Genomic DNA, 26,003 nt, shown 5'->3' with positions numbered 1-26,003 from the left:
GAGACTGCGCTGTGTGAGAGAGTAGGTTCATTCAGTAGGAGCGGTTGTCAGTGTATTTCTCGGTAGGTTTTTTTCTTTTAATCACCGTCATGGTAAATTATTGTGTTTGTGGTGGTTGCACAAACTCCAACCTGTCAGGACACCGAGTCCACAGGTTTCCTAAGAAGAAAAAGGACAGTGCTATATTCCGTGCCTGGGTGCGTTTTGTGCAGGCGAAAAGACGGGACTTCACTTCTGCGTCTGCTTCAAGAAACGCTGTGGTGTGTGGCTTTCACTTTAAACCAGAGGATTATCATCCCGGCGATATGATGGAGTTTAACATGGGATGCCGAAGCAAGAATCAAGTGAGACTCAGAGCTGGTGCGGTTCCTTCGGTGCACACAGCACCTCCCGGTCCGCCGTCAGGTTCGGCCACCGGCGCGAGACACAATCGCGGATCCGTCAGGGATGCAACTCGTCGAAAATGTGTACCGTGCACTGTGAGTGTTTTTTTCTCTCGCTTCTTTTTTATCCCCAACCAAATCAGTTAATAACGTGAAGCAACGTGATGTTTGTACTTTGTTGCAAAGCGCCGCAATGCAAACATTGACAATATATTTTAAACCGTGTAAAAACAGCTTAGTGACTTTGTTTAAATTTTAATTTTTCACGCGCTCCGGCATCTGTGCTTTGCCTGAAGAAAGGTTTGTTTTTAATAATTTGTAAGTGTATATCAATAGACCTTTAACACAACTTCCGTATTTGTGACCGGAAATACGCAATCGTCGTGGTAATCTTCATCCTCATAGGTCAGGGCAACAGGTAAACAAATGGCGCAAGCAACGAGCAAGAGTTATTGTAGCGTACCGGGCTGTTGTTGTTATGCACAAAAGCAGCCGTACCTGTCGTTTCATGCCTTCCCTGTTAATGGGGAAGTTCGGCGAAAATGGATTCAGGCTATCCGGCGGGAGGAAGGGCCAACCTTTAAAATTAAAAGGGGCAGCACTTATGTCTGCAGCAGACACTTCGCGTCAGACGACTACAGTTTAGGGATCACCGTTCGCCGCTTGAAACCAGGGACGGTCCCTACTCTTTTCCCTTGGAACGATTTCACCCTGGAGGACCCTGAGTATGAGCGGTGCCAAAAACTGGAAATGGCAAAGAGAGCTTTAAAACTAGACCACGGTTATACGATGTCGCTCTCGGTAAGAAATCCCACCTCATTTAAATGAACACTGCGACTTTTTGGGACTTTAGCTTATTCACCTTATCCCCCAGAGTTTGATAAATCCATATGACCCATAACTTACATACCATTCTCATCTCCGTGCATCCCAATTATCTCTAACTCTGGCCATACGGCGAAAGCTAAAGTCCCAAAAAAGTCGACGTGTTCGTACCTCATAACACTGCCCGATTCTCTGGTTGTGTTCTTGTTGTAGCCTACTTAAGGCTTTTTTTTCTTTCTTTTTTTAAACTATATTCAAATTACCACATACTCTTACTTGAACAGATTAAGACTTTTGCAAAATGCCTCCCATAAATTGTGAATATATTTAGTTTTAAAATGTATAACCTTGATGTTAATCAACATTTATGTTTTTATTGTGTCTAGTTTCATGTCTATTCGTATTTATTCTTATTCAGTGCTATGTCTACTCCAAAAAAAGTAAATATTATCATTATAGCTTGTATATAAAAGTAAAACATTTTTTTAAAGTAAAGCTCGTATTTTAAAGTAAAAATATATATAATTCTATAAAGTACTAGTTGCATGTAAAAAAAAAAAAAAATTGAATTGTGCACATTGCGTGGTGTTTTAACTGTTGAACTGTAGCTAAAGTCTGGACAAACAGTTCATCTTGGTCAAGGAGGACGTGTCATGTAACGCTGATTCTTTATAGCTACGTAATCTGATTCTTGTGTAAATAGGCCTAATTGTTCATTTCTTTTTGGCCCAGGTGTGTTTTTCTGATTCGTTTTTGCTTGACGAGAACACCGATTCCACAACAATTACGTATTTCCGGTTATTGTGTGGAAGAACTTAATACAACCCATTTGTACAATTTTAGGAGAATGTAGAAATGAAACTGTATCTTATGATTTATTATGTATCTAATATGAATGAGCATGGTTTTTATGAATCCACACTTAAGTAATTGAAAATTGTCTCATTTCATTCCGTTTAATGTGAAGCAGTTCATCTTCATCATAAACTCGCTGTTTGGTCACTGTAATGCTAGAGAGAAACTGAGTTTTTCGAAACCAATTCAGATTCAATTGAATCAAAATCTTCTCAAAATGATTCAGTTTCTAAGCGTTTGAATCACAGTGCTCGGACAACACCTACAGTTCACCAGTGTGAATGAACAACACAAAAATGTATAATGACAACTTTACAAATCTACTTATAATGTTTTCATGACGGTGTTATCTATTATTGGGTTAGTTTACCCAAAAATGAAAATCCTGTCATTAATTACTTACCCTCATGTCGTTGGACACCTCCGTTCATCTTCGGAACACAAGTTCGATATTGTGTTGAAATCCGATGGCTCAGACAGGCCTTCATTGATACCAATGTAATTTCCTCTCTCAAGACCCATAAAAGGCTCCAAAGACATACGTTACAAAATCCATCTCATTAAAGTGATTCTACAATAATTTTATGAAGCGACTGGAATAGTTTTTCTGCGCAACCCATTATAAATCAGTGTATTGTTTTGCGTGTCAAACCTACAAACTGCTGAAATCACATGACTTTGGCGATCCGAATCATGAATTGATACACGATTTTAGTGCCTTTTATGGGTCTTGAGAGAGGAAATTACATTGGTGTCAATGAAGACCTTTCTAAACCATCGGATTTCAACAAAAATATCTTCATTTGTGTTTCGAACATGAACGGGGGTCTTACGGGTGTCGAATGACAATAAGGGTAGGTAATTAATGACCGAATTTTCATTTTTGGATGAACTAACCCTTTAATATCATCTTAATCAATGCGTATCGGATGTAAATCATAAATGCCTTAATATTAATTGTCTGGTCTGTATAGTCTGTGTTCCTTTATTTATTTGTTGTGCTAGTTTTAAGAGTTTTTTTGTCTAATCATTTAAGTCCTTTAAAGGGTTAGTTCACTTAAAATTAAAATGTTCTGATATTTTACTCAACCCCGTCTCATCCAAGATGTTCATGTCTTTCTTTCTTCAGTCAAAAAGAAATTCCTTTTTTTATTAGTTTTTTTTTAAGGAAAACATTCCAGGATTTTTCTTCAATTAATGGTTTTCAGTTGCAATCAACGGGTTGAAGGTCCAAATTAGAGCAGCTTCAACGGGCTTTGAATGGCTTAGGCTCTGCATGATCCCAGATGAGAAATAGTGTCTTGTGTAGTGAAACTATAGACGATTGGCATTAAAAAAAAAAAAGAAACACTTAACCTAAATTTCTTATCAAGCGCTGGTCTGCGCTCGCTAGTGATTGTACAATCATGTCGAAAAACCTCACACTAAATGTAGGCAGAAGTAGTACAGCACCAAGCAAACATGCAAGGACTAATACAAACTATACCTTTACTAGAAAACACTCGAAAAATCGCCTGACATTGTTAGAAATAGCCTAGAAATCTAGACGCACCCTAGCGGCAGCAAATTTAATCTGCCTGTATTCGCCTAACTCTTGCCAGGCCAATCACATCGTGTATAGAGTCGGTGGGCGGGGCCATAATGACGACGGCTGAGTTGCGTTTGCGTGCTTCTAGTAAACACAGAAACTGGCGAACGGCGGTCTTTCGAATCAGCTTTGACCGCGACTCTGGAAGACTTGAGTTAAGCTTTTCTCTGAGAAAAGAACAAAGAACGGCACTGAAGTCATTCTTAGAAAGGGAAGATGTGTTCGGAGTTTTGCTGACCGGATACAGTGAATGTTTAATCCATCAACAAGCTCTGTTTCACATTCGTTGCTCTGGTTGGTTGTAGCGCTATCCTATCGCGTGCAGAGGGAGTTTGAAAGACAACCGTTTATCCCGCCCCTCGGATTGAGCCCTGTCAATGGTGAGTTTCCAGACCAAACATCTTGATGTGGGTCTGGCTTGTCAGGCTAATGTTGAGCAGTGCAAGATGCCCAATTTAGGTTAAAAAAAATATAATATAAAAAAAAAAAAATATATATATATATATATATATATATATATATATATATATATATATATGTATATATATATATATATATATATGTGTGTATCTGATGGTTTCTCTATACAAGACCCTATTCCCCGTCTGGGATCGTGCAGAGCCTCTGAAGCCCTTCCAAGCGCATTGATTTGGACCTTCAACATTTTGTTTGTAAAAAAAAAAAAAAAAAAATCCTCAAAAAAAAATCTAATTTACTGAGAAGAGGTGTGAGTGAAATATCAGTAAATTTTATATTAGAAATAAACTAATCCTTTAACTCTCTTTCTCTTTGACTAACTCTCTTACCAGTGGCTGACACTGAACTAGAGCTGACTGAAGCCCCGTTTCCACCAAAATTACCTGGAACAATTTGTACCAGGAACTTTTTTTTCCCCCCCAGACCTGCTATTCTCTGCGTTTCTACCGAGGTCTAAAGTACCATGAAGATTAGGCAAATTAGTCCGGTGATGTAGGACTGCTTCTCCTAGTCAGCGACGGACAGTAATCATTTTTGCGCGACACTAGCCATGTTTGCATGCTCACTCTTTTGTCATTCCGATTGGAAGATTTAGTGGACTGTTTACATGAGACCTTATCTCAAACGATCTGGTGTTTACATGTGCTGCCTTTCAATCGCAATCATTGCAGTTTGTCTGCCGCATCAGAAATGTCGACGCTGTCCTCTCTACCAGCTGGAATGTGTTAACTGTAGCCAGAGCAACTCTTAACGGCCACCAGCACTAATACACAGTGTTATATAAGCTATTTATTTGTTGTAAAGTGTAATGATCATCTCAGAAAAAAATTATTTTTCTGTCAGGCACTGTTAAAGTAAAAACTGCCTGGGGCAATATGCTGTCAAGATGAGAGCTAGGCTGTGTCTGTCATTATTCCAACATTATCTTCATAACGTCTTATGAAATAAAAAGTTTACCCCTCAGAAAAAGTAACTTTCTTTATTTTTTACATTTTTAAATTATATTTGATTTGGACAGTGCATGTTAATGAACAAAACATGGAATACATGCATGTAAACATGCCGGATTGTAACCAAGGGCCAATTTCCATCTGTAGTCCCACTACTTTCCTCTCTTGTCAACATTATAGCCTGGTGAGTGTGGCGCACGCTGTCACGTCATGTAAGGACACACACTTAAAAGTAATCAGGTCAGGTCGTTCGCATGGAGTATAAAAAAATAACGAGTATGGAAGAGATTCAAGCTGTGCTGCTTTTGCTGGTTATGTATTGGTTTATTAAAGAGGTAATTAACAAAATGTACTTGTGAAGAGTACTAGCGTATTCTGAAAGCGTGTTAAGCTAGATTTAAAATGACAGTGTTTGTTATTATCAGCTATTACAAACATTGACCGTGAAATGGCTGAGACAAACGTGAGCCATCAGACAGAGAGAGCAATACTTATATTTACTGGCGTCTCAACCTCGCAAAAGACTTTTCAAAATGGCGGTTGAAATAAAAGGCTGCGTAAGCTTAACCAATTAGCATGTTCAGCGCCCAAGTCCCCCCCTCGAAAGTTCCTGAACTTTGAAAAAGTACTACCTCGCAAACAGGGCCGTCTGGAGGGGGAAGTATTTACCCAGAACTTCATTTAGACCCTGGTTCCTGCGGTTGAAACACATCGAGTACCACCCCAAAGTTCCTAGTTCCTGGGTAAAGTTCCTGTGGTGGAAACGCGGCTTGAGATGCACCCAGATATTCAATTTGGATGTATTTTACTTTATGAATCATTCTCATCTTAAACATTTGTCTAAACACTTAGGGAAAACTCTTGAAGCAGCTGAGCTCTACGCAACACGCTAATATAAAGATGGCCTTTATTAAAGAGGAGAGTGAAGGCTTGAAGATTGAAGAAGTGTTCAGTCTGAAACAAGAAGTTACTGAGGAACAAACAAAGATGGCATTTATTAAAGAGGAAAGTGAAGACATGAGGATTGAAGAAACATTCAGTGTGAAACATGAAGATGCTGAGGAACAAACAAAGATGACGTTTATTAAAGAGGAGAGTGAAGACATGAGGATTGAAGAAACATTCAGTGTGAAACAAGAAGATACTGAGGAACAAACAGGTTGGTTTCATTCTCAAATACTTTCTTCTGTCATTCTGCTTCATGCATCTCTTTATATTTACTTCACGTAACTGTCAGATTAAAACTAATTGGCCATCGGCATACACAGAGTTTCACTTTTGTGCTTAGGGGTATCCTTTATATTATTATAAACAAAGAAATTGAAAAGGGTTTTTGTAAGAAGAAAAAAAGAAGTGTAAATTAGGTTCTAGGTCTAAAGGTGGGTTGCACCAACAAGGATTACCGTATTTTCCAGACTATAAATTGCACTTTTTTTCATAGTTTGGTACGTCCTGCGACTTATAGTCAGGTGCGACATGTATATCAAATTTAATTAATACTGACTGACAAGAATAAACATATAGCTGCGAGAGGGTGCTCTGTCACTCCTGTAGCCTACCCCTGAAAAAAATAACTGAAAACAGAAAAAACTCTTAACTGAAATATTTACTTAAAGACAACAACTTAGAAAGACTGAACACAAACAAAATGCCCCCATAAAGAAAATCCTATTCTGCAAATTACAAACTGCATGTAGTAAAATATGCAGCGGAGAACGATTCACACAGCGTTCATCTCGCATGACAGAGCGTTGTTTAAGCATCCATCTGTGGACTTGTTCCTTCAGCTCTGGCCATCTTGCTTACAGTCCACGATTAGCTTTCTTTGTTTTCTTCATTACAGTTAAAGTAACATCTGCTTTTCGGCAGTCCCTCACAAGTTTCTCACTCACAAACTTTCTTTCTTCTGCTCGATTATGTACAGCGAGCAGCCGCGCACCGCTCCCGCTCTGCTTCTGCACTAATGCGACTTATAGTCCATTGTGACTTGTATATGTTTTTTAAAATGTATTTCAACATTAATAATGTATTACTAAATCTTCTTAAAGGAATAGTTCATCCAAAAATGAAAATGCCGTCGTTATTTAGTCACCCTCATGGTTTTCCAAGCCTGTATGAGTTTCTTTCTTCTGCTGAACACAAAAAAAGATATTCGGGAGAATTTTTGTAACAAACTCAAAGCAGATAGAACAACCATTCACTACCCTTTTTTTCTACTATGGTAGTGAATGGTTGTTATAACTGCTTGGTTACAAACATTCTTTAAAATATCATCTTTTGTGTTCAGCAGAAGAAAGAAACTCATAAAGGTTTGGAACAACATGAAGGTGAGTAAATGACAGAATTTTCATTTTTGGGTGAACTATCCCTTTAACATTAGTTAAGGCACTGTGAACTAACATGAACGTTAAGGTTAACAAAGATTAACTAATGCTGAACAGAGGGGTTGTTCATGGTTATTTTATGTTAACTAATACAATCTTATTGTAAAGTGTTACCGAATTTCCTTCGTAATTTACCACCAGAAACTCTCTCTGACATAAGTAGCTCTTGTCAATAATAGGGCTGGGTATTGCCAAGACTCTGGCGATACAATACGTATCACGATACAGGGGTTACGATACGATATATTCCGATATTGTAAGAGAGGCAATATATTGCGATATTTCTTTTTTTTGTGTTTTTGTTTTTTATAATTTAAAAGAATAAAGAACACAACCATAAGCCTAAAACACGAGACAAAGTATTTTATTTAATTAATACAGCCTATAATATATATCACTAATCATATGCAATGTGCAATCTAAGTTAAGGGAAATGTAATCTGACTGCAGGATTCTTTATGTGTATATGTTTTAAAGGTTCACAGTATAGCCCTATTTAACAACAGAAAGTGCAGTCCATTTCATGACTGAATGACTGTTTTATATTTAACACAGTAGCTCCGATGACATAGAACGCGTTTTTGCAGCGAGAGGCGCCTTTTTTGAATGGATTTCGGTTGGCAGAGAGCGTTATGCGCGCTGCTTATGCGCCCTGGGCGCCTCGCGTTTCTGAAGGAGCGCTGCGAGCGCATGAAGTTGAAAAAAAGTCAACTGAGCAGAATAGCGCGCAACATCATCACGCTTATGTTCTGTTGTCCAAACGAATAAATGAAGAGGCGGGCCTTCCGTTGTGTTGACCGTCCATTGATTTGACTGACAGTACAGGTGATTCGGGGGTTGCCTAGAAACATTAAAGTGCACTTTTGAATGAAAAAACGCCGACCAAAAAAGGGAGTGCAGTGCGCCTCGCGTTTTCGAACCTGAAAAACGCGTTCTGTGTGATCGGGGCCTAAAGCTGTTTTCTATAAAGCAGTCTATTGTATAAAGTGCTATTTCAAGAACTGAACTGCAGAGCTGGTGCATCCATATCCACATCGCTATGATCTTTCATTCTCCTGCCACCGCTGTCAGTTTTGGTGTGTGTTTATTTTGTTACTGAGAGGAAAACGTGCAGTACATTCTATCGAAGCACTTCTCAGCAGCGCGGGTGACGTTAGGATGTTAAGTGAGCTCTGTTTCAATGTGTTTCCCAAGTATTAGATTATAAGTTGGCCTGTTTTGCAAACAAAATGTTTCTTGTCGATTTACTTAGTGGCTTCTTTTTAGCTGAAGCAAAAATGAGTCCACACTTCAGCTCTGTATACTTCAGGAGCGGAATAATGCTATCGTCTTGAGCTGGGTTTGCTAATCTAAACACTAGTGATGCACGCACTTTCACCTTGCGCTTCTCCGGCTCTGTGTCAGTTATACGTTCTGAGATAACACTGCCATCTAGCGGTTGGGTGTTATACATTCTGTGGTTTAAACCGAACACAAAGCCACGAATCTTGGATGTAAATAAATAAATATTGATACAGCGTTTTTGAGAATCGATACAGTATCGCCAAACATAATATCGCGATATTCACGTGTATCAATATTTTCTCTCACCCCTAGTCGATAAAGGAAATAAACGTGTAAAATGTCAGCTATCTTTATAAAGCGGTAAGTGAGAGACCGTTACTGAACATTTCTATCATAAAACAGTTGTCTAAGACGTGCATCTTTCCACTAACTCTCACTGCGTTGAGATGGTAAGCCCTGTAACTAAGTTATTTAAAGGGTCATGAAACCCCCCTGTTTCAGCAGCAGTCAGTTCTCACCACAGTTTTGAAAAACCACAGTTTTGAAAAATGCTATAAAAGTGGGCGTGGTTTAGCGGTGTGGGGAGATTGACAGGTGACAGCACAGCAACGGCCTTTTCTGATTCAGACAGTTTTATTTAGCTCTCATTAAAACCATCAAAGCTTCCCACAAATGCATGCTGCAAATGACCATTACATCTTAAGCCTAGTTCACACTGCCAGATTTTTGCCCCGATTTTGAGTCACCGACAGGTTTTGTGGAATCGCCGACAAATGCCCGAGATCATTGGCAAATTGGTGCTCCTGCACGCGAGTGATGATTACGCAGTGAGAATAATCAAAGACGCAATCGGAGAGAATCGCAGACGCCCGTGAGATATTTGGCATGCTAAATATCTGGACCTGTCGGCGATTGAAACTCCTGCTTTGTGAAATGAGTTCTAACTGAAAATTACACCGACAGCCAATGAGAGAGTGAGATACAGGGCAGCAGGAGGTTCAGGGAGGAGTCATAGAGCAGAATATCAGTATTTTAATAGATATATTTACAATTCTATCAAACAGAAACAAAGGCCAAACATTTGCACATCCAGCCACAGCCGCAGCACATTACAAAATTGTTTATTTACCTCAAACTGTTTTTGCAAAAGAACACAATCCTGGCTCCCTCTGTCTCTCCAACAATTTCTTCCGCCATAATCTTTTTTCTTTTTCTCCACAAATCAGCGCACATACAATTTGAAGCAAACTTTATGCAGTTTATCATTTTTAATAACAATTCCAAGTCTCGTGCGAGAACCCCGGTGTGATGCAGGTGTGATCTTGCGTTGTTTACTTGTCACATCGCACGTGTGTTTGGGAAACGTAGTTCGCGCACCAGTTGTCGCCGATTCTTCCTCTTGTTCAGTCATGCAGTGTGAACTCCTCTGTCGTCGATCCATCGTGCAGTGTGAACACAGCAGTGACTGAATGATACCCCAGATAGTCATGCAGTGTGAAAAGAGCAGTGACCCGACGAGTTTGAAAATCGTGCCGTCTGAACTAGGCTTTACATGCAACACAATACACACAAGTATAAGCTCACCATTACACAAATACATATATCCTGTGACAACTATAATTCAATTCGCCATTTGTTCTCTGATTTGAAAATATATGTGAACATGCTGTTGTATAACTGATAAATTCTGAGGCTTATTTTGTGGAGTTATATGTGCCATTTGTCATATGTATGACACGCCAATTCGTATGCCATTTTTGCGTGCTATCCAGATGCATAATTGCTTTTTAGCGTGTTTATCAACAGCGTTTTTTCTATTGCCCTACACTGCCCCTACCCCTAAACCTACCCATCACACACACACACACACACACTGCCCTTAAACCTACCCATCACAAGAAATATTCTGCATTTTTACGAAACATAATTTAGTATGTTTATAAATCCATTTACCTTGTGGACACACACACACACACACACGTATTCAGACACTTTTTGAACGCGTAACTCAAACCCTTCCCTAAACCTACCCATTTGTGTATTATAAAAAACAGGATATAACAGGCAGATACGACTGCAGGCACAATTTATTCAGAAAGTACAACTACTCCAAGTGTTCCGAGGCCAAACGATTGATTTGTGTGAAGAAAATCCCCAAAAACGTTCAGTAACGTCGAGTCCATCCACCAAAGATTAATACATTTAAAATATTGCCGCCGGAAGAAACGTCAGGTCAGCTTTGACAGCATTGGCTGTTGTGTGTCTCGTGATCAATTACGTCAGCTTTGATTTTAAAATGCCATTGGCTCTCGTATGTCTCGTGACCGATCATTCTAAAGAGTCGTTTGTATCAGTTGAATGAGAAACATGAACGAGTGCGTGCGTGTTCTGTTCACAAAGGGACGCAACATCATTTCAATGACTAAAACATTAAGATACACTCTGCTCTTCACATGAAGATATATGACTTCAGAAGACTTGGAATGTAACATGAGTTAATACTTTTTAACAGTTTTTTTTGTGTCCGTTTTTGCAATAAATACATGTTACTGTACATTTATTTGCCTGTTACATGTTTTATATTGTTATTATAATATTATACACATACAGTACAGGCCAAAAGTTTGGACACATTACTGTTTGTAATGTTTTGGAAAGAAGTTTCTTCTGCTCATCAAGCCTGCATTTTTTTTAATCAAAAATACAAATGGTGATATATTACAATTTAAAATAATTGGTTTGCAATTTATTATACTTTAAATTATCATTTATTTCTGTGACGCAAAGCTGAATTTTCAGTATGATTCCTCCAGTCTTCAGTGTCACATGATCCTTCAGAAATAATTTTAATATGATTCATTTTCAAAGTTGGAAACAGTTCTGCTGCTTAATATTTTTTCATAACCTGTGATACTTTTTTTTTTATAATACTTTGATGAATAAAAAGTACAACAAAAAAAAGAAGCCAAAAAAACAAATGTTTTACAAAATGGATATCTTTTGTAACAACAATATACACTACTGGTCAGTAATTTGTCATTTTTTTCTTTATTTTTTATTTTTATTTTGAATAAATGCAGTTCTTTTGAACCTTTTATTCATCAAATATATAAGGCAGCAGAACTGTTTCCAACACTCATAATAAATCAGAATATTAGAATGACTTCTGATAGACTCTTGACACCAGACTGGAGTAAAGATCCTGAAAATTCAGCTTTGCATCACAGAAATAAATGATAATATATAATTACAATTTAAAATATTTGGTTTTCAATTTATTATACATCACAATATTTAAAAAAAAAATCTGTATTTTTGATCAAATAAATGCAGGCTTGATGAGCAGAAGAAACTTCTTTCAAAAACATTGCAAATAGTAATTTGTCCAAATTTTTGGCCTGAACTATATACACACACCACCCCACACCACACACACAGTGTGAGGAAAATAAGTATTTGAACTAGAGATCGACCGATGTGTGTTGCTGATTTTTTTGGCCAATATTTTTGTTTGAAGGTTTTCCCCTTCATTTGTATGACAAAATGTCACGCTAATAATAAGTGGATGCACAACATTTCTAAACCTTATTATTTATTGAACACTGACTTGAAACTCGAAGGTATTACAATAAAATATTTATCTAAAGTTAACCAAACAAATCAATAAACTGACCAAGTATTAAATATATAAAACAGGTAATATAAATACATATAAATTCACTTATTTACCTAAACATTTCAGAGCATTTATCAAATTCAAGTTTGTTAGAACATAAATGTAAACTTAAATATGTTTAAATAAACTTTATAAATAAAAATAAAAGAAACTGAAAAATGTAAATAAGAAATAAATAATAGTAGTAGTGCTGCAAACACACTAGCAGCCAGCAACATTTATGTTTGACACAGAACATCTGCAAACAGCAGCAAACCCCTCATTTTTGAGTTAAGGACATTTTTTATAAACATTACAGAAAATATAAAAAGGAATGTGCTACAATTTGAACTCAGTTGCAGTCCCCGAGTCTTCCTCATTCTACCCATCTTTCAGTGAAAGTTCTCAGTACTCCCAGTTTAAGAAAGGCAGGTTATCATGCAGGAAACACAACTGTTCAGCATGTTCTCCTGTGAGGCGGCTCCTCTTGTTATCATAAAAAATCTCACTAACTCTCGCTGGGAACAGAGGAGGGTGGTAGACAGGAATTTCCTTGCCAAGGGTTGCAAGAAGGTATAGGCCGGATGTATTCGGTTTCCACCATTCCAGTGGCTGACCAGTTTTTCTGTCAATCAATGGCTCACGAAGGTACTGATCCAGCTGCTCAGAGATGTGATGATCATCATCACTATCCTGAGTAGGAGTTTCATTAGGAGTTTCAAATGTATGCAAGCATAAGATGCTTGCATACATTTGTTCAAGAACACTGGAGGGACCAGGTAATTCTTCATTTTCCACCCTTCTCTGTTTATAGGTATTCTTAGTATTCAGTTGCTCGGACACAATGGCATGCTCCTCTTTTATCCATTGTTTTGCCTTGGTCAGTGTCTCCACGGAAAAAAAGACATGACCCTTATAATGAGGGTCCTGCAGTGTCTCTAGCACCAAAGGTTTTGTCTCCTCCATGCTTGCAAACCTTTTCTGCAAGCTTTGTAGCATTGTTTCTCTTAGTGTTTTAATCCCCCTCGTGTTAGGACCCTCTGCCTGAAGCACCATCTTCAGCACAGCAATGCTTGGGATAACACTGGAGATGGAAGCCTCTGACCTGCTGATCTTGAGGGTGACTTCCTCAACAGGTTCCAATGTGTCAATCAAATTGGAAACTGTCCCATTGATCTGCAGTTGAAGTAGCAACTTTTCCATATTCTCCAGCATAGACGTTGAGTGCTCGTTTCTGCTCCAGCATCCTCTGCATCATGTGGAGCGTGGAGTTCCAGCGAGTGGGTTCAGACGGAATGATGCTGTGCTGTGGGAGGCCAAGTTCTTTTTGAATTTTTTTCAGATTCTGCTTTGCGAGCACCGAGTGGTTGAAATGTTTAGCCATGTTCTTCAACTTGGCATTTCTGCCAATCCGAGGCCTTAAACCATGTTAGCACCTCTGTCACGGAGCACAAGTACAACTGCCATGGCTGATGTCCCAGTACTTCAGCATGCTGATGAACATGTTGTTGAAGTACTCTCCAGTGTGGGAGCCAGACATGTCCTTGGCATTTAGGATGACTTGTTTCCTTTCCCATTTGTTGTCAATAAAATATGTTAGACTCATCAGTGCTTCAGTGTCCCCAGACCAACAGTCTGTCGTGAAAGACAAAAGCGGTAGTACTTCTCAGTTTTTAGGTTGTATCTTGGCTCCATTGCAGCCACCATCCTTCGTAAACCACTACCTGAGACAAATGTAAATGGCTGATTGTCTGTAGCAATCATTTCGGCAATTAAAGTGTCAAGTTTTTTTGACCTGGCATCCGAATTCTGCCAGAAATGTTTGATGCTCAGAGTTGGCTGAGATACATTGGATGTAGAGGTAGCTGCTTCTTTTTCTTTCTGTGCATCTTTGTAAGCCTGGAGATGGTGACACCTCAGGTGACTCCACAAATTTTTGGTGTTTTTCTATGAAGGTAAATTGATGCCATATAGAATTGCAAGCGTAGGGTAAGATTTGTGAAAGTGTACATAAGATTGCAAGCGTAAATTAAATTTGCATGCACAAGATAAGTTTTGCAAAGGTGTAAATTACCTTTCAAGTGTAAGAAAAAAATATTTGCAGCATTTTACTGTTATGCATAAGTGTAATTCATGTATTGTGAAACTGCAGCTTCATGTTAACGCAAAATAAATATGATCTGTATTCTTCTGACTTCCATTTTTCTGCGCTTACCCGTTTGACACGTTTATTTCGCCAAAATACGGCCAAAAGCATTGCACGCCTGTGAACATCGATTTGCAAGCGGAAAAAACAGAGTCAGGAACTGCGAAATAGATTGAGCGTGTAAAACCAATCTTTGTGTAAAAAAAATAAACTGTTGCAACTGTCTAAATGACTTGTTGTGTGCGTAGGGCAAAAAAGGCTCCCGAAATAAACCGATTTGCACAGTTCCGTCTTTCTTTTAGCTGCGCTTACAGTTTTGGCACGATTCTGTCACTGACTGAGTTTATCAAGCACGAGGAGGAAGCGGGTCCACGTTCTTCTGGAGCCAATCAAATGAGCTGCTCGATTTACTCTTATCTGATTGGTTCAACCAAGTTGGTTCAAACCTCAGACGCCAGAACACATCTTTATCTTCATTTTACTTTTAATGCACAAATACATATAAATAAACAAATAAATAAATAACGATTGCTAAATAAGCTGTGCATTTTAGACTTATGTTTTCATCCTGAATTTCGAACTGGTGTAGTCATTGGTTTGGAATTGTATTGATATATATATATATATTTAAACACCACTGAGCTGATGTTAAAGTTCACAATCAAAACATTTCATTCGCATTCTTTAATAGCCATGTAACAATACCATTCTGAATAACTTTTTCAGACCACATTTCATGGTATTTAACAATCAATTATATATTTTGAAACATCGTTGTGTTTTTGTGTTTGTGTAGACAGATCAAGCTATTTTATAGTTAGTATGAAAAAGGAAATGCTTTCTCTTTGTCCAGATTTGACTGTAGGATAATACAAAACTGATACTTCAAATCAATATAAATCTCAACTTTGACAAAGAGTAGCCTTTTATAATGATTCATATATATATATATATATATATATATATATCCAAATCAAATGCAAACTAACTAATTATGTCTGAATCAAAATTCAGCAAACAAGGAATACACAGCCATACAGTAGGGATATACCACCATCTAGAGGTTAAACGATGGCATTACAGATGATAAATGGTGCATAATTTAGAGGTACCCTTAAAATACGTTAAAGGAAAACATATTTTTGTTATTATGAACTAATTTTAGCAAAATACTACTACTACACTACTACTAATAATAATAATAATTTTGGAATCGCCTCTGATCAGTAGTCAGGTGATATTATGCATGCAGTGCAAATGCTAGGTCTACTTTTAGCAGTATCAAGATTACAAACTTATATCTGGCAGGATGATGATGATGACGATGATGATGATGATACATGCACTGAATTCACATACATTTTCTTTCTCAACACACCAGCTCAGAATTCAGGATAGAAACATATAAGTCTTAAACCTAATGGTGCACAGATTAGTAAGCAATTGTGCTTTATTTATTTATTTGTTTGTTTGTTTATTTATATGTATTTGTGCATTAAAAGTAAAATGAAGATAAAGATGTGTTCTGGCGTCTGAGGTTTGAACCAACTTGGTTGAACCAATCAGATAAGAGTAAATCGAGCAGCTCATTTGATTGGCTCCAGAAGAACGTGGACCCGCCTTCCTCCTCGTGCTTGATAAACTCAGTCAGTGACAGAATCGTGCCAAAACTGTAAGCGCAGCTAAAAGAAAGACGGAACTGTGCAAATCGGTTTATTTCGGGAGCCTTTTTTGCCCTACGCACACAACAAGTCATTTAGACAGTTGCAACAGTTTATTTTTTTTACACAAAGGTTGGTTTTACACGCTCAATCTATTTCGCAGTTCCTGACTCTGTTTTTTCCGCTTGCAAATCGATGTTCACAGGCGTGCAATGCTTTTGGCCGTATTTTGGCGAAATAAACGTGTCAAAAGGGTAAGCGCAGAAAAATGGAAGTCAGAAGAATACAGATCATATTTATTTTGCGTTAACATGAAGCTGCAGTTTCACAATACATGAATTACACTTATGCATAACAGTAAAATGCTGCAAATATTTTTTTCTTACACTTGAAAGGTAATTTACACCTTTGCAAAACTTATCTTGTCCATGCAAATTTAATTTACGCTTGCAATCTTATGTACACTTTCACAAATCTTACCCTACGCTTGCAATTCTATATGGCATCAATTTACCTTTATACTTTTCTTTTTACCTTTTTCAGCTCCCAAGCTCACCAGTAAATTGCAGATATTGCACCTGGCATTCCCTGGAGTTGGCTCAGTGAAATGCTGCCATACTGGATTTGATTTTTGTTCAGCCATCAGACAGCAATTACTAAACAGAAGAAACATTCATGGTTAGCATTTAAGTTGTGCATTTATCTTCAATTTAGTCTATAATTCCAATATTCGATCCACATTAAAACAATTACAATCTAATTGAAAAAGTGTAAATGAACCTAAACCACCTCTGTTAACCGATTACTTACAAGTTTATTCCAGTGTTTCCCAACCTTTTTTCATTCATGGCACCCTTTGAAAATGTTCACAATGTTGTGGCACCCCCTCGCATATGTTATGCCTAGGGGTGTAACAGTACAGATTGCTTACATTTTGCTTTGCATCACGGCTGGGGAAATGGGGAAATTGCCAAGCAGCTTGGTGAAAAAAGGTCCACTGTTGGAGCAATCATTAGAAAATGGAAGAAACTTAAGACGGGCCTGGACATGTGCTGGTTTAAGCAGGGGAACCTTCCGTGCCATATGAGCCAGAGGAGTCTTGGGAGAAAGTCATGTGGTCAGATGAGACCAAAATATAACTTTTTGGTCATAATTCCAGTAAACATGTTTGGAGGAAGAAGAATGATAAGTACCCTCCCAACTGTGAAGCATGGGGGGGGTAGCATCATGCTTTGGGGGTGTTTTTCTGCACATGGCACAGGGCGTCTGCACTGTATTAAGGAGAGGATGACCGGGGCCATGTATTGCAAGATTTTGGGGAACAACCTCCTTCCCTCAGTTAGAGCATTGAAGATTGGTCGAAGCTGGGTCTTCCAACATGACAATGACCCGAAGCACACAGCCAGGATAACCAAGGAGTGGCTCTGTAAGAAGCATATCAAGGTTGTACCGTGGCCTAGCCAGTCTCCTGACCTAAACCAAATAGAGAATCTTTGGATAGAGCTTAAACTCTGTGTTTCTCAGCGACAGGCCAGAAACCTGACTGATCTAGATAAGATCTGTGTGGAGGAGTGGGCCAAAATCCTTCCTGCAGTGTGTACAAACCTGGTGAAAAACTACAGAAAACGTTAGACCTCTGTTATTGCAAACAAAGACTACTGTACCATACTGTATATTAACATTGATTTTCTCAGGTGTTTAAATACTTATTTGAAGCTGTATCATTCAAATAAATAGTTAAAAAATCATACATTGTGATATCTGGATTGTTTGTTGGCGCGGAGTGGGCGAAAATAATATATGTATTCTGCCGGAGCGGGAAAAAATCTTGCGGGAGCGGGCAAAATCTGTCCCGCGCAGATCTCTACCGTCAATTTTGTGTGAATATTCGTGCGCTGTGAGACGAGTGGCGTGGTTGCGTGGTGCTGTGTCGCTCGAGAACCAAACTGAGAGACTACGTTGTTGCTAATGAGCGCTTGAATATTTAAATAGGCAAAGCTTACAAATGCATAAATTATCAACTTCAGCGAAGATATTGCAGTGGCCCGGGCTGGCAAGTGACAGTTCCATCAACTGGCTCCCGTGTCCTTAACGCTGGCCCGGGGCCATCAGGGAGTCCTTATTGTCGAGCCCTTGTGTATGATGGGGCTAAACGTCTGTCTAACTGCATCACTACATTGTACAGATATTACAAATCCCTCTGATGTTCGATTTATCTAAATCACTACATATTTTATAAACACCTGGGGCCTCGTGTATAATTTCACGAATGCCAGAAACTGCGCAAAATTATTTTGATAAAACCCAGTCAGTGAAAGATTGTGCATTACATGCATCTCCACTCCATCTCCTCCCCAAAATAAACATTAAGTGTGTTTTACTATGCATAACATCATCTGTAGCCTATCATTTCCATGCAAAATCCCATCCATGTGATGCCATGTTTAATGGTACAAGACATTAAGAAAAGGAGGCACCAACTATTTGCCGTCATTTTACATTGCTAAAAATCGTTCAGTGTCCTTGCCTTGTTGTATAAAATACATTTTAGAAGGTTTTCAGAGTTAGTCAATCTTTAGTTAATCAATCCTCTATCTTTTCCACTGGACAAATAGTATTTTAAATTGCTTTAAATTAAATGTATGCTGTTTTCTCTATAAATTAAATAGTTATATTTTAGGATGATTACCGGTATATATTTTTAATGGAAACGGGTAGTCCTTATTTTTTCCAGTGTAAATGTCACAAAAAAGGGTTATCATTAGGCCTTATCTCACCCTATTGATTAACATGAAATGATGTAGGAACTTGCAGCTTTACTCGCAAACCACAAAGTCAGCTGCCACTGTAATAATCTTCTGATGCGTGTAGTGCAATCAAGGGAAAATTGCTGCACGACATAAATTATAAATCTATTAGGCAGTCTATTTGCGAAGGTGCTTTTTTCCGGTCTTCTTCAAAACAAAAAGTTGCATTGTGAATGATGTAAGTATGCTCCAGCCCGGTACGTTAAGTGCAATGTGAGTGCAGGCCAGCGGGGGAGTGGGGAGTAGGGATGGGCATTTTCCCAAAATATTGTATTCGAATATTTGGGCTCATAAAAATCGAATATTCGAATATTCGTTTATTTAAATTAGGTATTTTGAGAAAATGAGAGAGATGTTTCTTTCTTTTTTTCTCTAAACATGTCGTCACCATTTCTGAACAAGCTTATGATTAGGCAATGTACACAACACGCTTACGTTATATCTTAAGGTTTTTATAACATTAAACAGTGTAAAAAAATGCCTAAAGAACAAAAGCATTATAAGCTCAAAGAGCACGAGCGCAGAGCGCGTCAGTTAGCGTGATGTACACACACACATACACACACACACACACACACACACACACACACACACGTCAATAGGCTATAGCCTACCGACCTCTGTGTGTGTGTGTGTGTGTGTGTGTGTGTGTGTGTTTGATATGGCTGATGTGTTTACTTTGTATTGTTTCACATTTTCATGTAGAGATAAACTATAATATTATTGGATTATGATATTCTCGGGTGAGAAAATGCGCCACTGACAGGCGTTGCGGAGACAAAGATAACGGTTAAGTGAAGTTTGAGTGAAGAACTGTGTTTTCTGTTCATAAACCCTCAAAGAACTTTAAAGGAAGCATTTGTCTCGAGATCATTTTGCTATCATAAGTTCTCACTCGGGGTAGCTACAGATGATCTTACCTGCACTCCTGAGCAGTGATCGCTCATTCCACTGGTGTTTGGATTTCATGTGATTCTCGTTTGTGGTGGTGATATTATTACAACTCAGTTTCAGTAATTGATTTCATCAAAAGTAACTCCATTTTGTAACAGCATTTTCAATTTTCATCGAAGTAACGTTAATTCCAAACATTGCGAGGCAGACGACGACATTGTGATCAAATGCACTTAACTTATTAACCTGCTCCACAACGCCACCCAGTGGATTGAGTTATAACTGCGAGATTTAGAGGGATTTCTCATGGATTCACTGTGTAGCCAGTTGCTTGTGACTTTTTATTTTATGTCATCCTACTTTTATTATTTTATTTTACCTTACCTTATTTGTGTTGAAAGAAATATTTTTTTAAATGTTTTAACTTCATTACAACTTAATGTTACCCTTTCATTGTTATTTATGTTTAATTTTCAATGGTTCCAGTCGGGAGTTCCTACCAATTGTTGTAGGTGGGGCCTTAATAAGTGGCGCACCTTAGGATGCGTTATCGCTTCCCCTTTAAGCGTTCGCGCTCAGTCTAACTGTGAATGCAGACGGGGAAGTGCGGAGTGAGACAGTATGCCTTCCTGTGTGTGTGTTTTCTAATTTTGCTCCAACCTACTTTTTCTTTAAAGTAAATTAATGTACATCCTTCATCTCATCCATGTTTGGCTGTCCTTCTGTCCTGAGGGTACCACTTGATATCTGCTACAACTGCATTTACTGCCAGCCAATTAACAAAATAAAATTCGAATAGTATTTTTAGTTTTCGAATGTTAATTACAGATCGAATATTCGAATATTCGTGCACACCCCTAGTGGGGAGAGGGGACAATCGTGTTCGGGCACGGTATGAGGTGCGCATCATTGATCATAATTCACATTAAAATATTTTCTCAGAACGTGAGTTGTGCTATTTAGAATACAAATGGAAGCATCATTATTATGCGCCAAGCAATCTTCGCTAGTTTAAATATAAAAAATGCAGCATGAGACAGGAAAAGTATTCAAAAGCAGTGCATCCGCTACAAAAATGTTTATTTAAATTAATATAAAAAATGATGCAACTTCTGGATAATGATTCAATTAAATTGCAGTGCTTAACTCTATTTATGTGACTATATTTAATCTAAATGTGTGTAACAGAGTTCCAGTAAAAGTGAGTACGCATGATCTAGAGTGTCTGTACGGTGTGAAGAATTTTATGCCTAGATAATTTTTTTTAATAAATCTCTGTGCGTGAAAAATTGCGTACACACAACGTACATCAGGCCACAGATCCAGCAAATCGGGCTTATCTGAAAACTACAGGTATTTGTGTTGAAGCAGGAATAGAACTAAACTCTGTAGGACTGTGGCCCTCCAGGAACTGTGAGGACCACAATCGTCAAAGATGATAAAGAATTGATGGTTGTTTTACCTCAATCAATTTGATTTATTTTTAATAAAAGATCAAAAGGATAAAAAAAATGGGTTTTTTTTATATACGGGGGTCATATTTACCAAGGGGGCCAATAATTCTGACCACAATTGTATGTTGATGATACCCAGATAGCCTTAAGCAACAAGCATGCTGCCAATAACCTGATAGATTCGTGAAGACATTGAGAGATGAATGGAGTGTGAAATATAGCCAGCTGTGATGATTCATCTCATCATTCAAGATATCCTCCTTCAGGGCCGGCCCGTGGCATAGGCGAAATAGGCAAATGCTAGGGTTGCCACTCGTCCATAGGGGCACCAAAATGAGTGATTTTTTTTTTTTAACGGTTTTATTACTGTTTAAAACCTTAACCAAATCCCCAGACTCATTCCAGACCGCCGCATCAATCTCCCCTGCCAGGCGAGTGCTTTAGTGTGTCCGATATTGAGTGCGCGATCAGTTTAACATTGGGAATTTTGTTGTCACGTCGCCTCTCGCGCATCTAACAGACAGGATTGCATTCGTTTTTAATGTGCTTGTTCGCTCGTGCCAGACAGTGAAAGTTGCCTAATTATTTATGACGGATGGCCAAATATGTGTCAAAAAGACCAAAGCCCTCTGCTACAGGAAAGATAAGGAATAAGGGGATAAAGACAGAGGTAAAGTGATGAAATGAATGAACAGTTTATCTAATTGCATTATCTAAATATGAATGCTTGCTAATTAATTCCAGTTATTTTTACCATAAACTTTATGTAAGCAGCTGTTCTGGGTGATCAGAATCTGTAAAAAATCATGTCAATTGTTTATAAACATATATAATTTTAGTCTAATGTTTTTACTAGCCTAATGTTTTTCCTCAGTTGTGCAATTTTAAGGGGGTATTTTCTGAAATTAGTAATGATACAGGTTTATCTAAAATAGCAAAAAATAAAATGCACACTAAATATACAAATTTCTTAAGTTTAATTCATGGTGAAAACATGAACATGCATAGTTTAGTGGAGGATATATACATACATACATACAGAGATTTGTGTGTTTGTGTGCCCTTGTTTATATTACATTGTAAGGACCAAATGTCCCCATGAGGATAGTAAAACCTGAGATTGAAGTGTCCCAACTTTTCAAAAGGCTTCTAAATCATACAGGATGAGTTTTTTTGAGAATGTAAAAATGCAGAATGTTTCCTGTGATGGGTAGGTTTAGGGGCAGGAGCAGTGTAAGGGGATAGAAAATACGGTTTGTACGGTATAAAAACCATTACGTCAATGGAGAGTCCCCACAAAGATAGTGAACCAGTCGTGTGTCTGTCTGTGTGTGTATATATATATATATATAATATTTATGTATGTGTATATAACGCAACCAACATATAAAAACCTTGATACAAGGGGCACCAAGTAAAATTTGCCTAGGGCAGCAAATTGGTCAGGGCCGGCCTTGTCCTCCTTCATGCATGGAGTGCAGATCTCATCTAAACTTTGTTTTTGAGGCAGTCATGTTAGTATACCTTCAGTGAGATTGCATGCAAAGAGTCAATGTCAATAAAGCAGCGATTTAAGAAGCAATGCTTATTCAGGTCACTTCCGAATCAAAAGGCGAATTTGGCACTGTTCAATTTCGCAAAATTGAATCAGGTAAAATCCGGATGGGGAACAAATCCCTATTGCTAAATTACCAATTGCACAATTCCTATTGATATGATGCAGTTTTTAATCTGCTGATTTCGCCATTGAATTAGCTCCTGAGCAACACGATAAAGCTACTGATAATACTGAATGGACCATATATATTTATTTTACTATTTTTTGTAAAATAATATATATATATATATATATATATATATATATATATATATATATATATATATATATATATATATATATATATATATATATATATTAGGGCCGGGACTCGATTAAAAAAATTAATCTAATTAATTAGAGGCTTTGTAATTAATTAATCGAAATTAATCGCATTTAATCGCATATAAATATTTGACCTGAGAACAATGAGAAGTAATTTTTCACATGTATTTTTATTATACCATTGAATAATGACTGAAAACATAAGCTTAATCAACAAAATATTGTTTATTTATTTCAGTCCAGCAGACCAGTGCAATGTTTGCCATTAAGTTAAGCAAAAGCATATTTGTGATATTTGAGGCTCGATGTGCTGCGGTGATACGCGAATTCCTTGTTGTATAGCTTGCACACAACCATGCTCTTGACGACGCGTCCATTCTTTCGTTTTTTAAAACAAAATTTCCCATCCACGGGGCCAAGCAAAGCAGTCTCATCAGCTTCTTCGTTCATGTTCACGCATGCCCTGCGTCTCAATCAGCTCCCTAGTTCCCTAGTCAGGGCACTGATCAAGACATAAGTCAATGGGCTGACTCCCTGATCAGTGCCCTGACTACTGAACTAGGGAGCGGATTGAGACGCACCCATGGTTTGTTGTTGTAGTTGTCGCGCTAGTTGGTGTTCCAGTATAATCGGTCCGTCGAAACTGATTCATTGAAAAACGTTCCGCGGTGCAAAAATAAATGCGGTTAAAAAATTTTTTTTTTGCGTAATTAATTAACGCGTTAAAGTCACGTAATTAATTAATCTTAATTAACGCGTTAAAGTCCCGGCCCTAATATATATATATATATATATATATATATATATATATATATGCTGTGATAGGCGTTGTATCCCTATAGATTGACATGGATCAGCTGATGCAAGCTTGACTAACATGAACTGCCAGAACTAACTCTATGCTTGATTTTTACGCCCCTATTGTAAGGGAAACACACCACAGGATTACAGATATAAAACCTTGCACTCAATTAAACAGACTATAAGATAAATGTGGTCATATCAAGCTAAAGTAAAGCACCACACATGATAAATAACATGGGCATTTTTTTATTAAACATTTTTTTATTAATGTAATAAAACTCACTTAGCTTTTGATAGGCTACAGAACATCACAATGGTTTGGCTGCAGTGGAGCCTAAAAAAACAATGTTAAAACATATGCCCAGTAACATACAATAACAGTTAAGCATTTTGATAACATTTCTTGTCAGTGTCTTGTTTACTATGTGCAGTAAGAAATGTTTTTGCTTCTGCAAGATTTGTGTTAGGACTTGTGGTATCCCAATCCACTCCTTGGATTACTTGGGTTACTCCTTTTTCAGGAGTCTGTTTAAATGTTTTCATGTCTTTGAAATTAAACTTTTGTTAACTTGTGTTAACATTTTTTTTTCCACTCTAGATCTGATGGCACTGAAAGAGGAGAGTCAAGAACTGAATGAAATGGAGGAGAAATGCCATGAAAAATCATTTAGTTACTCACAGACTCAGACAGAAAATGGAAACCTTGAAGTCCATATGAAAGTTTGCACTGGAGAGAGACCGTTCAAATGCTCTCAGTGTGGAAAGTGTTTTAAACAGAAAAACAACCTTGAAATACACATGAGAATTCACACTGGAGAAATGCCGTTCATGTGCCCTCAGTGTGGAAAAAGTTTTGCACAGAAAAACAACCTTGAAATACACATGAGAAGTCACACTGGAGAGAGTCCTTATACCTGCAAACTGTGTGGCAAGAGATTCTCACGAAAAGGAGGGTTTAAGACTCACATGAGAATTCACACTGGAGAGAAGCCGTTCATTTGTCAGTGTGGAAAAGGTTTCAGATATAAGGAAACCTTTGATAAACACATGAAGATTCACTCAGGAGAGAACTGTTTTATGTGTCATCAGTGTGGAAAGAGTTTCACTGGCAGCTATCACCTTAAGAAGCATGTAAAACTTCACACTGGAGAGAAGCCCTTCATGTGCAATGGCTGTGGAAAGACTTTCACAAACAGAACAAACCTTGATAATCACATGAGAGTTCACACTGGAGCGAAGCCGTTCACCTGCCATCAGTGTAGAAAGAGCTTCACGAAATTAGGAAGCCTAAAGATGCACTTGAGAGTTCACACTGGAGAGAAGCCTTACAAGTGTCTAAAGTGTCAGAAGAGTTTCACATGTCACCGAAACCTGAAACGGCATTGGCAGACTCATTCTGAAAAGAAATTTACATTCTCCTTCGTGTGACAAGAGGTTTAGAAAAAGGAACAATTTCGCATTCACTCTGGAGAAAGACATTTGAGACCCTGTTCGTGTTCTTAGTTAAAGAGTATCCATACAAAAAAATGATACAAGTGTACTGTTAGTATATTTTAAACTAAAAATAAGAGAGGATACTCTTAGTTTACTTTTAATGTACTTGTCAGGGATATATGTAAAATTACACTAAGTATATTTGGCCTGTACATAAATCTTTTGATCGAGATATAAGTATAATTAAGTATTCTGTGTATAATTTTTTGTTGTTGTTTTGATTGAATAACATAATAAAGGATTAGTTTTTCATTTAAAAAAAAGACAGTTTTCTGATGATTTACTTCCCATCTCATCAAAGATGTTCATGTCTTTCTTTCTTCAGTCAAAAAGAAATTAAGTTTTTTTGAGGAAAACATTACAGGATTTTTCTCCACATAATGGACTTTGACGGCAACCAAGGGGTTGAAGGTCCAAATCAATGCAGTTTCAAAGGGCTTCAGATGCTCTGCACGATCCC

The 26,003-nt window shown here is 37.8% G+C and overlaps 1 protein-coding gene across 2 annotated transcripts; it reads left to right on the top strand.

Moving 5' to 3' along the window:
• On the top strand, positions 1 to 26,003 carry LOC137049691 (zinc finger protein 260-like). Of its 2 annotated transcripts, none has more exons than XM_067428299.1 (3): positions 1 to 479; positions 5,931 to 6,237; positions 24,648 to 25,994. In XM_067428299.1, exons 1-3 carry the CDS (start codon positions 90 to 92, stop codon positions 25,475 to 25,477), a joined length of 1,527 nt encoding a protein of 508 aa, XP_067284400.1. In that variant the 5' UTR covers positions 1 to 89; the 3' UTR covers positions 25,478 to 25,994. The 2 variants fall into 2 exon arrangements, with proteins under 2 accessions (XP_067284400.1, XP_067284401.1); XM_067428300.1 differs by lacking the exon at positions 1 to 479 and adding an exon at positions 542 to 1,184 and having other exon boundaries at positions 24,648 to 26,003.

This window comes from Pseudorasbora parva, chromosome 20, assembly GCF_024679245.1.
Source record: "Pseudorasbora parva isolate DD20220531a chromosome 20, ASM2467924v1, whole genome shotgun sequence".
NCBI lineage: Eukaryota > Metazoa > Chordata > Actinopteri > Cypriniformes > Gobionidae > Pseudorasbora > Pseudorasbora parva.
Note: the sequence above shows the minus strand (reverse complement) of the source record. Positions and strands in the feature narration are given on the sequence as shown.

Coding starts and splice junctions, on each gene's coding strand:
- LOC137049691 (XM_067428299.1), top strand. CDS start 90: ATGGTAAATTATTGTGTTTGTGGTGGTTGCACAAACTCCAACCTGTCA. Junction 480..5,930: donor GAAAATGTGTACCGTGCACT/GTGAGTGTTTTT, acceptor CTAAACACTTAG/GGAAAACTCTTGAAGCAGCT. Junction 6,238..24,647: donor AGATACTGAGGAACAAACAG/GTTGGTTTCATT, acceptor TTTCCACTCTAG/ATCTGATGGCACTGAAAGAG.